Source organism: Kogia breviceps, chromosome 16 (genome assembly GCF_026419965.1).
Source record: "Kogia breviceps isolate mKogBre1 chromosome 16, mKogBre1 haplotype 1, whole genome shotgun sequence".
In the NCBI taxonomy this organism is placed as follows: Eukaryota; Metazoa; Chordata; class Mammalia; order Artiodactyla; family Physeteridae; genus Kogia; species Kogia breviceps.
Window position 1 is genome coordinate 74652188 of NC_081325.1, and position 14596 is coordinate 74666783.

A 14596-nucleotide genomic window follows, 5' to 3' on the forward strand; every position below is an offset into this window, starting at 1 on the left:
TGGCTGCCTACATTGAAGCCTGTATTGTCTTTTGCCTGGACCACCGGGGGAGGAGTCTCTGCCTCACCCTTCTCCCTTTCCCATCCTCCAGCATCGCTTTTGAGTGATTGTTGGTCTAGCTCACTCTCTCTCTAGTCTCTCTTCCTTTTTTCTCTTCCCCCATCACAGAATCTCTCCTCTTTCTCCCTCCTCTTTTCCCTTCTTCCTCTAAAAACACACATTGTTCTTATTTTTAAATTGATAAGTGGAGACTTTCGAAGTGCCGTGGCTATCTAAACGTTCCAATCTCATTTCTTGCTAGATTATAAAAGTTTTATGTGGTCGCTTAAGCCATTTTGTATCTTTTTTTTTTTTTCAACTTGACTGAAACATTTTTTCATGAGATTTAGTGTGAAGTTTCTACTCAAATTTTATTCTGTTACCTCTCAAGCTTGAAAAACTTAAAAATGACGATAGAGTAATTGTTAGGATTAAACACGATGTCATATGTAAAGTGCTAGGCTCAGTGCCTGGCACAGAGAAGTAACTTGAAAAATGTGACTGCTGTGAATTACAGTCACTGTTAATAGTGCCTCACTGACTCGACCTTACTCAGGAAATCTCGTCTCCTTTCCTCTCTCTCCACACTCACTGCTCAGTGCTCCAGACATCCTCAATTCTTGGCTGATCTCAGAACACGTGACACTTCCACCCACATATGTACCACGGCTCAAGCTTTCTTTCTGGAATTTTCTCCATCAATTCATAGAACTAACTCTCATTTCTCCTTCAGGTTCAGCTCACATGGAATTCCCTTTGTGAAGCCTATATTCCTAGTCCTGGGCTCCTAGTGCATTTTGTGTAACTCTTCAATAGAGCAATTATTATTGTTTCTTTTAATCACAATTGCTCATTTTCATGTCAATTTCCTTACTTATGTGTCACCGTAAGAGCAAGAACTATATAGTATCAGCCTCATGTTCCCAATATGTTGCAGAAAGCCTGAATAAAATAGGTACTTAACGAGATTTGTTACATGAATAAGCTCAATATATATTTATTCAATAGTCTATTAAATAATATACACTGCAATCTTCAGTTTCTTTAAAACAAATGACCAAGATATCCTTATGATGATGCTTACAATATTCATTTCTTCTTAGGCATTCAAAGGTAAACTTCACCTTCGCCTAGGTAGAATATGGAAAAAAAACTGAATTAATGAGGTCTGCAGCTCCGACATTTTCATTGTATGTATTTTATTCTTTTTTCCAATAAGATACCTCACTGGTAGACTAATCATTTATTGAAGTATACGTCTTCCAAAATTATATTCTACAAAGAAGAGAGTTTATAGTTACGATTGTAACAATAGAAATCTACAGGTCATTTAGGTCAACATTTTAGAATGGTCACAGTCAGAATATCTTTAACAGTGTCATCCAGATAAGAAGCTCTTCCAAAGTTGCTCAGAAGCCAGGTCACTGATTTAGACCTAAAGTCATTTCAGAAAAAATCAGGCAATTTGTTCAGGTCAATCACTGTACTCTTCTTTCGGACTAAAAAATTAATACTCTTTCTTTTTACAATTGTCCAGCTTTTTAATAAGAATTTTTATTCAGAGTTATACATGCATATTAGTAATCAAATAATTCTACAAGATATTTTATAAGAAAAAATTCCTCCACCTTCTCCATCCCAAATTCTTCCTTCTCAGAGGCAAATATTGCACTTTTTTATTTGTTTCTGTATTGGCTCCATTTCTGGAAATAACCTGTTTTATGCTTTTCGTGATTTTTCATTTTTTATCACTATCACTAGTAGATTCCTCCCCCCCCCCACCAACCCCGCCCCAGGACATTTGAGGATAAAACATTTATTCTGCACCTTCTCCAGCCCATAGGTGACCCCCTTCCTCTACGGTAGTAAGTTTAATACTCGGTGTTCCTTTATTGGGATGCTGTAAAAACAATTCTCAACTCAGACGTGCGGTAAACTTTCATTTTCCGTTCCGGTTCCACTTTCTTTTTCCTAGAGCTAATACTTACTAATTCTTAGTTTTCTACATAGTTACTAATTCCGCACCCAATACTTTGCCAGCTCTTTCCTATCAGTTGTATTTTCCTGAAGAACTATCTCCTGGAGTCTTTTACCATCTGGACTGGTGGCTTTTATGCCTAATGCATAGATTCCAGCCTGAAAACTCCAATGAACCTTCCTCTTGGGGATGCTGGCTGCCTCTTTCCCATGGATTTCCTATCTCCTGTCCCTTATACCTCTTTGCTCATTTTGGGGAGCTGGGCATCTAGTATTTTCATAAGGACAAACTCTTGGGAGTAAATTTCTGAGAAGCTGTATGCCTAAGAATGTTTACGTCACGTTTAATTGATTGTTTGGCTGAGTATGGAATTCTGGCTTAGACATTCTTATCCTTCAGCTTTATTTGAGCGATACTCCCGTATTTAGTTGTTGAACCTCTGGGACCTCTCCTTTAATATTCTTATCATCTCCCTTGTTCATCACTTCATCCCTTGCTCTGCTTTCTGGAGGATTTGGTGAGTTTTACCATGAAATAATTTTACTGAGTTTTTCTTATTTAAAAAAAAAAATCACATTTTAATTTCCAAGAGCTCTTTTATATGCTCTGGTTTTTTTTTTTTTTTTGAAGTGACTGTTCTCATTTCACAGTTGCGATATATTCTTTTATCGCTCTGAGATTTTTACAGCACTTTTATTTGTCGTGTTTTATTTCCTCTCTGCGTGCATTCTGTTTTCTCCAGATCACTTTTTTCTTCTTTGTTTGTCTTTTACTTTTTACGTGGGAAGCCCTCCTCACGTCTGTCACCCAGTCCAACAACTTTCTCCAACCATCTCCAAAAAATAGTTCCCCTCCCACAAAGAAATATGCCAGCACTTTTCTCTGGAGAGGGAGGCATGGGTTATGGAGATCTGACTGCCTCATATACAGACTTCCACCTGGTCTCCCTTATGTTGTCACCTCCTCCAAAGTATTTCATGCTGTCAATTCCTGTGTCTGGAGAGAGTCTTGGATGGAAATCTGGTTGACTCTTTGCTTCCTCTCTGCTGCTTTAGCATTCACTTTTCTAGGTGTCAGCAAATCCTTTCACATGCACCAATTTTCTTTCGAGTTTCTAAGAGGGTTTGGTTGTTGTCTCCTTATCCATTCTTCTGTCCGTTCGGATTTATGCCTAATAACGATTTCTTTTCTCTTGGGTCTGCCTAGGAAACTTTACTGCACTTTTCTCTACATCCGTCTGCTTTGTCCTAATCTCTGACTCACCCCTCCAGCCAGGAATGCTGCCTGTGGCTGGATTCTGCCTCAGTGTCTCCCCAGAAACTGAAGACACAGGGCATCTGTGAAGGGCCAGCCAGCCTCGGATTTTTTTCCCTCTGCTGAATCCTTGTTCCCTAACTCCATCATATAAGAACATATTACCAAGTGAAAAGAAATAAGTTCTCAAACAATCTCATTGCACAAATATATGAGATTGGGATTAGGAAAGGAAAAGAGCAATTTTTTCAGTTAATGAAATGTTGTTCTTCTACAGTTTGCTACAAAATGTTCTATCTGCAATCTCTAATGAATCATTACCTATTTGACATTGAAAATAACAGTAGTAGCAATTATTCTATCTTATAGTACCAACCTCATGAATTAGTTTTGAGTATTAAATAATACACATAAACTGTCTAGAACAGTGCCTGGCAGGTAGTAAAATGTCACGGAATATTACTTATTCCTCTTATAAGTTGGGATAAATAGTCATCAGAATTTATTATTAGGAAGGGCTTTAAAGAACATCTAATTCAAATTATTGTTCTGTTCTCAATTAGTCTAAGCCACTCACAGAAAAGCCTTGTTTTTTACAGCTCAAAACAATTATTCTAGTATAGTCAGTATAAATAACATCTAAGTACAGGAAAGACGTTCTAAGGAAATCCTTAAAATAAACAAATATTATTTCAATATAACCCTTCATTATCTCAGTAATTTACATTTTGCCATCTTTAAATCCAGGAATATGAGACTAATTTTTCAAATATTTGAACTAGTAATATGCTTTATAATATCTTTCCAAATGCAAAAGTTTAGAAAACAGTAAAGTAAAAAGAAGGGGGAAAATTACCCCAAACCTGATTTCATTAGGATGAAAAAAGAAACAAGAAGAAACTATTGGAATTTGTTTCCTCAACTTTTTATTAACACGGACACACATATATAGTCAGACCTCATTTTATTGCACTTCACTTTATTGAACTTCACAGATATTGTGTTTATTACAAATTGAAAGTTTGTGGTGACTCTATCCAGCAAGTCTAAGGTGCCACTTTTTTCTATTTTTCATTTGCTCACTTTGTGTCTCTATGTCACATATTGGTAATTCTTGCAGTATTTCAAACTTTTTCACTTTATTGTATTTGTTATGATGATCTGTGATCAGGGTGATCTTTGATGTTACTACCAAAATTGTTTTGGGGGTGCCACAAACTGCGTCCACATAAGATGGCAAACTTAATCAGTAAATGTGGTGTGTTTGACTGGTCCACCGACTGGCCCTTCCCAGTCTCTCCCCATCTCCCTCAGGCGGCCCTATTCCCTGAGACACAACAATATTGAAATTAGGCCAATTAATAACCCAACAACGGCCTCTAAGGGTTCAAGTGAAAGGAAGGGTCACATGTCTCTCACTTTATATCAAAAGCTAGAAATGATTAAGCTTAGTGAGGAGGGCATGTTGAAAACTGAGACGGACTGAAACCTAGGCCTTTTGTGCAAAACAGTCAGATTGTGAACGCAAAGGAAAACTTCTCGAAGCAAGTTAAATGTCTGCTCCAGTGAACACAGGAATAATGAGAAAGTGAAACAGCCTTAGTGCTGATATGGAGGAAGGTTGAGTGGTCTGGATAGAAGATCAAACCAGCCACAACATTCCCACAACATTAGGCAAAGCCTAATCCAGAGCAAGGCCCCATCTCTCTTCAATTCTATGAAGGCTGAGAGAGGGGAGGAAGCTGTAGAAGAAAACTGGGAAGCTAGCAGAGGCTGGTTGATGTGGTTTAAGGAAAGAAGCCATCCCCATAACATAGAAGTGCAAGGTGAAGCAGCAAGTGCTGCTGTAGAAGCTGCAACAAGTTATCCAGAAGATCCAGCCGAGAGAATTCATGAAGGTAGTTACACTAAACAACAGATTTTCAATGTAGGTAAAACAGCCTTATGCTGGAGGAAGAGGCCATTTAGACTTGCATAGCTCGAGAGAAGTCAATGCCTTTAAGCGTCAAAGGACAGGCTGACTCTCTTATTAGGCGCTGAAGTAGCTGGTGACTTTGAACTGAAGCCGGTGCTCGTTTACCACTTCGAAAATCCTTAAGAATTATGCTAAATCTACTTTGCTCGTGAGATTAATGGAACAACAAAGCCTGGGTGACAGCACATCTGTTTACTTAATATGTTAAGGCCACTATTGCAACCTACTGCTCAGAAAAAGATTCCTTTCAAGATGTTCCTGCTCACTGACAACGCACCTGGTCACCCAAGAGCTCTGACGGAGATGTGCAATGAGATCAATGCTGTTTCCGAGTCTGCTAACGCGACATCCGGTCTGGAGCCCATGGATCAAGGAGGACTTTTGACTTTCAAGTTATTACTTTTAAGTAATAACTTAAAAAATTCATTTTGTAAGGCTGTAGCTTCCATAGATAGTGATTCCTCTGATGGATCTGGGCAAAGTCCATTGAAAACCTTCTGGAAAGGATTCACCACTGGAGACACCATTAAGAACATTCCCGATTCACGGGAAGAGGTCAAAGTATCAACATTAACAGGAGTTTGGAAGAAATTGATTCGAACTCTCATGGATGACTTTCAGGGGTTCAAGACTTCAGTGCAGAACGTAACTGCAGATGTGGTGGAAATAGCAAGAGAACTGGAATTAGAAGTGGAGCCTGGAGATGTGACTGAACTGCAGCCATCTCACGATCCAACTTGAAAGCATGAGGAGCTGCTTCCCACAGATGAGCAAAGAAAGTGATTTAACGTTATCTCCAGTCATTTTAGCATCTTTGATATATCACTGCCCATTATTTTAATTTTTCTTGATCTTTTTATATTTTTCTCTGCGCTGTGTTCTACACCTAAGAGTTTCACAATGATTGGCAGGGAGAGTTCCATCCAGTTACCGTTGCTGTCAGATCTGTAGTGCCTGGTCCTGCCTTCATCCTCATACAACAACATTTCCAAACATTTAAAAATGTTTCTTTCCCATTCCCTTCGTTGTCTGTCATTTGCTGTGTGAGCTTAAGTGCGCGTCTTTGCATGATTTGTTAAATATGTGCAGTTATTAATTCTCCTAGAATTACATTTTTTAAAAAATCACACACACTTGGGCAAACTTGTCTAATTATCAGGATCATTGATGAGGAAGTTATCTAAATTTTACTTCCTCGAGCTCCTAATCCCTCATCATTTGGGGGGCTATATAATCAGATGTTTGAAACTTATTTATTGTCAAATTACTAACATTTTTATATCTTCCCTCCCAGTAATGATTAATAACATTTGCATATTGTTTTATATGTACCTTATTCACGGATTATTTGGTTGCAATTAATAGAAACTCACTGGAGCTAATTTAGGCAAATAAACGAAACAAAACCTAGAGCAGCTAATGGGAGGAATATGTGAAAAATTCAAGCCTATTCTATGAGATACAAGACTGAGAGCACGCAAGGGAACAGGAAGAACTAAATTAAGAAGTAGCGTGGCCATCAGAACTAGGGGTGCTCCTTACGGCCCTGGAATGATCTCTGTTTCCTGCTGCACATCTCCCTCGTCTATCTGTGGGCTTCTTCATGGAGCTAGGACTTCATTGTTTTGTTCTCTTAATTCAGTGTCATAGGGGACTGACTGGAATTGCTGGGTTCCAGTGACACGTTCCCGGGGATGCAGATCAACTTGACTATTTGACTGGTTTCTGCTGGTCTCGTCAGCCATAGCAGAGAGAGCTTCCCACAGAACAAACATAGCTGTGCACGTAGGTTCGCTCTGTGAAAGAAAAACGTGAAGTCAGTGTTTTTCTTTCTGCTCAAATATGATATTTTCCACCTTGGAGCTTGTAGGCTATTTCCTCCATTCTCAAAATTCAAGAATGTTTGGAATTGGATCTAATTTCCTTAATTTTGCCAGAATGGGAAGAACCACTTTAATCTGCCAGTAGGAGTGTCTCTAAGCTCAGGAAAGATATTTCCCAGCCTTCGTTTGGTTGTTATTTCTTTTGTTTACTGTGTATTATGTGTTTTCAATTCATCACATCCCCTCTCATCAGTTTTATAGTTTTGGTCTCCACCTTGGACTTTGCCTCTGTCTTCTTCAAGCTTATCCTCCCCTTTGCTTACTTCAGTCTCTATATGGTTGATACTATAAGTGTATAACATATTTGCAATTGTTTTCTGTTGCCCTGCAATATATATATATGTATATATATATGTATTATATATATTAATCTAAATTAATTGTTATGTTTGCCTGCTTCCCAGCCAAATTTCCTTTCCACGTTTCTCCCCTTGTTTTAAAGGGTCTATGTGTCCTTGAATTTTATTGAGAACAGATGCTGTCTAAAATTACCCTTGTAGTAATTTTTCTTAAATATATGCTATCATTCTGTCTCTCAAACTCTGTCTTCCGTCTTTTATGTGAAGTATATTTTATTAGGTTCCATATTTCATTTTCTCTGTGTTAAAAGTTGAATAGATTTGCCCTCCAAATATATCTTAAAGACCTAAATCCTAGTACCTCAAAAGGTGACCTTATTTGGAAATAAGGTTTTAAGAGACTTAATCAAGTTAAGATGAGGTCATTGGCAGGCTGTGGAGGGTAGGCGTGCACAATCCACTATGACTTTTGTTGGGTTTTGTTTTGCTGTTTGTTTGTTTTTATGTTGGGAGTGAGTACCTTCCTGATTCTATACAGTGTGTTCATATGTCTATTTCTTAACCCAGTGATTTTAGATCATATCTATTCTCAACTGACAAAGTTGAGTAGATTCATGTCTGTATAGTTCTTTCCTATCCCATTAAACTCATATTTGGCCAGCCATTGCTTCTGTTCTAAACTATGGTTACATCTTCTTACATGTTTTCATTCTGTATGTTAATTTTGAAAATTGAAAGTGAAAGAAAAATATTCTTAGAGTTCATGTAATGCCATTTCATTACAGTAATATCATTCAAAGAATTTAAAATATCAGGCAAAATAGCTGATTACTTTTTATATTTTATCAATTCATAAAACTCATAAAAATTTTACAGAGCTTTATATTTGACTCACGATTCTCTTGCACATTTTTTCTGAGATTCTAGTTGTCTTTCATTCTTCATATAATCAGGAAAAATATTATATTTTCATCCCTATGTCACTAAATCCATTTCATAATCATAACAGTTTCAGTGTTCTAATATGAACAGGTTATTTTCGATGCACAGATATTATCTTATGATTTATTTTACTCTACCACGAATATCGAGAGCCTACATTACCCTCTTTCTTGTAATACTCTTCTGTTCTACTAGAGTACAACTACAAGTAATGTTTCAGATGGGATATGTAGAAGGTAAACTTTCAGGAATATACACATTTAATTGAAACAGACTTCATTCTCCTATTTGAAAGACATTTTGCCTGGGTATAGGATCCTAGACTCACAATCTCCTCTCCTGATAACTTTGGAGGCATTACTCATCGCATCCTAGGGTCCAGTGCTGTGGGAGAAAATTATGACTGTATCGTTTCCTGTCGATGTTGTAGCAAATTACGACACATTAGTAGCTTGAAACACCACTCGATTATTTACTCACACTTCTGTAGGTCACAATCCATGAGGGTTGCCTGGTTTCTCTGCTCAGTGTTCGCAAGGCCAAGATGGAGAGGCTGGCGGGGCTGAAGTCCTTTTCAGGGTCTCTAGGGGGGAATTCACTTCTAAGGTCATTCAGGTTGCAGGCAGAGTTTGGTTCGCCATGCTTCTAGGACTGAGGTCCTTGCTTGCTGTTGGATGGGCTGCTCTCAGCTTCTCGAGGCCATCCTCATCCTTTGGCTCATTCTCCTCCGTCTTCAAAGCCAACAGTGACAGTGTGGAGTCTTTCTCATTCTTCTACCCTCTCTGACCTCTCCTTCAGCCCCATCTTACCTGAATCTTACATTGTGTCTTTATGACTGACTCTGCCTTCTGTGCTTTTCAGAGCCTGTGTGATTAGACGGGACCCACCTAGATGATCCAGAATAATCTCCACATCTCACAACCACAACCTTAATCATAGCTGTAAAGTCCCTTTTGCCGTGTAACACATTCACAGGCTCTGGGCATTAGTTCATGGGCATCTTTTTTGGGGGAAGCCATTATTCAGTCTAACACACTTCACCCTCTGGCTCCCAAAGACTCACATCCATGCCACATGCAAAACCTCTTCACCCTATCCCAAGGTCCCAAGTCTCAACCCAATACAACTCAAAGTGCAGGAATCTCCCCTAAGTCTCATCAGTTCAAAATCCTCACATTTCATTATCTATATCACCTAAGTTAGGTATTGATGTGACTCTGAGCATAATCCATCCCAGGATAAAATTCCTCCCCATCTGCGAAACCAGAAAGTAAGTTATCTGCTCCCAACACATGACGGTGAGACAGGCATAGACTAGTAGTTGCAGACGTTCTGCTTCAAAAAGGGAGCAGATGGAAGGAAAAGGTGGTCACCAACCCAGATCAACTTTGAAATCTAGCTGCACAAACTCCATCAAGTTTCCAGGCCTGCGCACGATCCTCTGCAATTCTCAGCTCCACCCTCTGGGCTCACATCTCTGTCCTCTAACTCATCTTCCTTTCTTAGAAAAAGCTGCATCTGAGTAGTTTCACTAGCAAGTTTCCGCCAGTAGAATTTTGAGGGTCCAACAGCCTTCCTTCACTTCATCCTGTCTGTCCCTTTCCGTCCAAGCTGGCAGTGTTTTTGCTAATATAAACTTCTCCATAACTTTGTGAGATTCCTGTCTATGTCACAAGGGTTTACCCCATTAGACAAGAAGCTCCCCCACAAATCCTCCCTAGATAATCCCTCCTCTACTTTTGGCTACTGCTCAAAGGGCTGAGGGGAATCCATGAGTCCCACCCTTAATCTCTTCAAAAGCCTTTTGTATAACTTAATACTCTGACCTTCCAAACTTTGTGAGGTCTTAGAATGGTTGTACAGCCATACCCTCAGAAGTTTTGTTTGGTTTTCTCTAGAGTATGCTTTCCTGACAGCAATTTTTTAAATCTTTTGCCATCTTGGTAGACTGAGATTTTCCCAAATCATCAAATCCTGGATTCTATTGTTTAATAATTCTTCTCTCAGTGTATCTCTCTCCTTATGCATTTTATTATGAGTAGCAAGAAAAAGCTAGGTCATACCTTAAACATTTGCTTGGAAAGCTCAGCCATAGAGCCAACTTCATGACTTAGCATCTCTGCTTTCCAGATAACTGCAGGATGCAATTCTGCTAAGCTTTCTGATACTACCGAAGATGTTTCCAATTTCCATGAACATGTACCTCATTCCTTTCTGAGCCTTCACCGGGAGGCTTTAACGACCATATTCCCACACCCTGTTCAAGGCAATCTGGGCTTTTTCTATCATGCTCCTCCAAAGTCTTCCAGCTTAGACCAGTGCCTGGTTCCAAAGCCACTTGCACATTTCTAGGCATTTGTTACAGCAACACTCCACTTCTACGTACCGAAATCTGCATTCACTTTCTATCTATAAAAAACTGTCACAGACATCACAGTGGCTTAAAATGGCATCCATGTATTATCTCACAGTTGTATAGGTTAGAGCTTGGGTTGGTTTTGACTAGTGTCAAAATGAAGTAGAGACATAAGTCAAAACCATCCCAGGCTCTAACCTAGAGAACTGTGAGGTAGTACATGGATGCCATTTTAAGCCACGATGATGTCTGTGGCAATTTTTTATCAGGCTGAAATCAAGGTGCTGGCCTTGATTATCCAAACTGGGTCAGGAGGCTGGCAGAATTCAGTTCCATGTGGCTGTAGCACTGAGCTCCCTGCTTTCTTGCTGGCTGCCAACTGGAGACTCTCAGCCTCCAGAGACCACCTGCATCCCTGGCTCATGGCCCTCTTCTCCATCTTGAAATCTAACAACAGTGGGTTGAGTCCCTCCTACACCTTCCATTTCTGTGAGTTCTCCTCTGCCTCATCTTTCTGGCTGATACTTCTGGATTCTGTGATTACATTGGGTGGACCTAGATAATCCAGGATAATCTCCCTATTTTAAGATCAGCTGATTAGCCGTCTTAATTCCACGTGCAAAGTCCTATGAGCCATATGATGTACCGTATTCACGAGCATATCAAGAAAGAAGATCATAGGGGCTAAAATCTTGGCTATGACACAGATGTTAATATCCTTCTCATTTCACTGAAGGCTTGGGTTTGTTATCCTCGATGAAACCTCTTCGGATATTTCATATATTTGCTGTTTTCTAAAATTTCAAGAAGGTATGTCCACACGTGGTTTCTTCATAGCGTCCTCTTCTGGTCCCTTTCAATCTGACCGTGGTTTTCTTGCACTCTGGAGAAATTCCTTCTAGCATTGCTTTGATCATCAATTCCTTTCCCCACTTCCACCTTCACACTCTTTTTGTTTTGTTTTGTCCAAAAAGCTCATGTGGGGTTGTCCTGGCCCTTCCGCGTAGTGTTTTACTCTCTTGTCACCTTCAGTTGTCAAGTCTCTCCAAGAGGCGGAAGTCTCCTCAGGGTGAGTGAACGGAGATGAAATGGATGAGTTGCAGCTCCCCTCCTAACACCCCCCGAAATCATTACCAAGAAGGCTTCCTCACATCCACCCAGGGAGCTCATTCACTGTCTAGAAAGTCGACCCCTGGGTTTTGTGGGCAGACACGGCCCCGCATAGACAGGAATGGGGATGATCTGTTGGTTCAGATGTGTCTGCTCAGAGCCTTTAATCCATCAGAGACTTTCTGGTCTTTTTGTTCTGCTCTCTCTGTGTCCCCCAAACAATCCATGATCATCAAAGGGTTCTACTGGAAGAACAGTTCCCACGTCTGCTGTGGTCTTTTTTCAGAGCCTGCTCTGAAGGCTCTCACGATTCTGGTTGCATCCTAGAGTCCTGCATTTGCCTTTTCTCCTCTGTACATTGTTTGTTTTAAAAAAAATTTTAAATTACTTTTGGCTGTGTTGGGTCTTCTGTGCTGCACGGGCTTTCTCTAGTTGTGGCGAGCAGGGGCTACTCTTCCTCGCGGGGCTTCTCATTGTGGTGGCTTCTCCTGTTGTGGAGCACGGGCTTCAGTAGTTGTGGTGCGTGGGCTTCGGTAGTTGTGGCGCGAGGGCTCAGTAGTTGTGGCTCGCGGGTTCTAGAGCGCAGGCTCAGTAGTTGTGGCACATGGGCTTAGCTGCTCCGCGGTATGTGGGGTCTTCCCGGGCCAGGGCTCGAACCCATGTCCCCTGCATTGGCAGGTGGATTCTTAACCACTGCGCCACCAGGGAAGTCCTCTGTATATTTTTTAAAACAGTCTCCGTTTTCACTGTGTCCCATTTTCTAGATTCTATAGCTTCTATGAATGTATCCCATTTTGTAGTTTTTACTTCAATTTCAATAAGCGTTAGAGACAGGTGGGAAATAAAAGCCTGCTTCAGCTTGCCACCTTGAACCAGAAGTCACACCCGCACTTAAATGCAGTGGTTTACTCGTCACCAGGATCATTTTTTGCCATCATGTAAATCCTGAGAGCTGCAAAAAGTAGTTTCTGAAATCAGCATTTCAGCTTTAACAGCCCTTCATTTTATATTTGCTGCAATAGTGGTTTCACATGCATATAACCTAGGATTTATTTAGAAATAACTTACAAAAAATATAAAGTTAGCTCTAGTATCCAAATTGTATCCACGTTTTTAAAGGTAAAAATAACATAAGTGACCTGTAGGGATTTTGCTAATTTTCTAGGATTATTTTATCATTGGGCTGGTAAAACAATATAAAAGGAGAAGTCAGTCTCAGAAATCTAGAAACAAATTTCCAAATCATATGACCATCTGCAGAAAGAATGACTTAGGAGCATCTATATATTTATAATCTTTATAGTATCTTTTTTAAGCAAGGGCAAATTTTAAGTAATTAAGTTATACATTTGAAATAGATTAGTTTTGGGGTTTTTTTGAGTGGAGTGGTGGCAAATGTATCAAGTCCATATGATGAATTTTCAGTCTAGCATCACACTGAAATCTAACTACTCCATCCTTCCTCTAAACACCTAGCAGCATTCTGCTGATCTCCCAGAGAACAATAAGTATTTGTTTAATGAGGGGAAGGAACCAAGGGATCATGAAGTAATGCTCTAAGCTGTAAAAGACTGTGTTAATGCGTTGAATATATTAGCACATGGATATAACCCCAAACTAAAATATAAGTACACATATCAAGAAGAAAAGTGATACAGACTCTCAAGAATGGGCCACACAAGTACCTGCCTATGTAAAGGTCATTCAGAATAGAAAACTAAGTGCACATTCGATAGAATAGAGATTGTTTTAAAAATGGAAAATCATACGCAATGAAATTAAAATCAAATGCCCACATTAAAATGGCAAAGTTCTACAAAGAATTCACTCATTTCTTAAGACCATAAGCTAAATTGACGGATAACTTAGGCATTGAAAATGTCTAGAAGCTAAGCAGATAATTTCCTCAACGATGGGTCCTACATTTTTCTAGGATTGTACTAAAAGAACAAAGACTGTCCTCTGCAGTCAGAGAGAATACAGTCTCAACAGAACTAACACATGATGTTAAATCTCACATTTTCATTGTTATCCCTCCTAAAATGGTTACAGTGATATTTTTAGTTATGAAAAATTTATTCTAAGAAAATAGGAAAGAAAAAAAGTTCATAGATGAAGAAAACATTTGCTCACCAAATATATCATTTAATTTTCCACCCCATTCCTGATGATGCCTTTTAGGGTGGCCTTGATGTAGACTTTATAGGGTGGGGTGGAGGAAAACCGTATCAGTTCCCAGAGGAGTGTAGCTGTTAGCATCTGTACAAACCATCAGAACATTGTAGGGCTCAAGGCAGGGGGTGCTGGTGGGACAGAAAGACTCATGTTCCTCTTCCTGTTCTGATAAGTTCCCAAGTACCAGGGACTTGTACCAAGTGCATCTAGTAAAAGTCACCTGAGGAAGGAATAAGAATCTTGACTCCTCTTCCATTCCTGTGAACCAGCCGTGGTTGCTAAGGGCTTCCACTCTTCCACTTGGGTTCCTCTCATAGATGGGAAGAGTGTTTATGGGGCTTCATGAGGTGAATATCAAGGATTCAGAGAAATGCGATTAAGTGTATCATATGAATCTACATTACAGGAGGATGTGAAAAACTGGATGTCTCATGGATGTTTCCATGACTTCATGTTGAGTGCTAGCTAGTTCATCATTGTTACCCAAGAAGAAAATTGTATGGTCCTTGTTAAGAACATTACCTATTATGTTCTATTTCTATTTATTTGTGTTATTTTTCTCTGTGAAGTGACACGGTGAGGATC

General features: G+C 39.6%; 1 protein-coding gene across 2 annotated transcripts in view; it reads right to left on the minus strand.

Annotated features, from left to right (window-relative positions):
- The window catches only part of NALF1 (NALCN channel auxiliary factor 1), a 590204-nt gene that overhangs the window by 2715 nt on the left and 572893 nt on the right, over nucleotides 1–14596 (minus strand). The window contains exon 3 of one of the 2 annotated variants that reach the window (XM_059042121.2): nucleotides 1124–1169. The exons of the other annotated variant lie outside the window; for it this stretch is intronic. Within the exon in view, the coding sequence (XP_058898104.1) occupies nucleotides 1147–1169 (23 nt within the window). The 3' untranslated portion in view covers nucleotides 1124–1146. The remainder of the gene's footprint in view (nucleotides 1–1123; nucleotides 1170–14596) is intronic. 2 annotated transcript variants of the gene reach the window in all.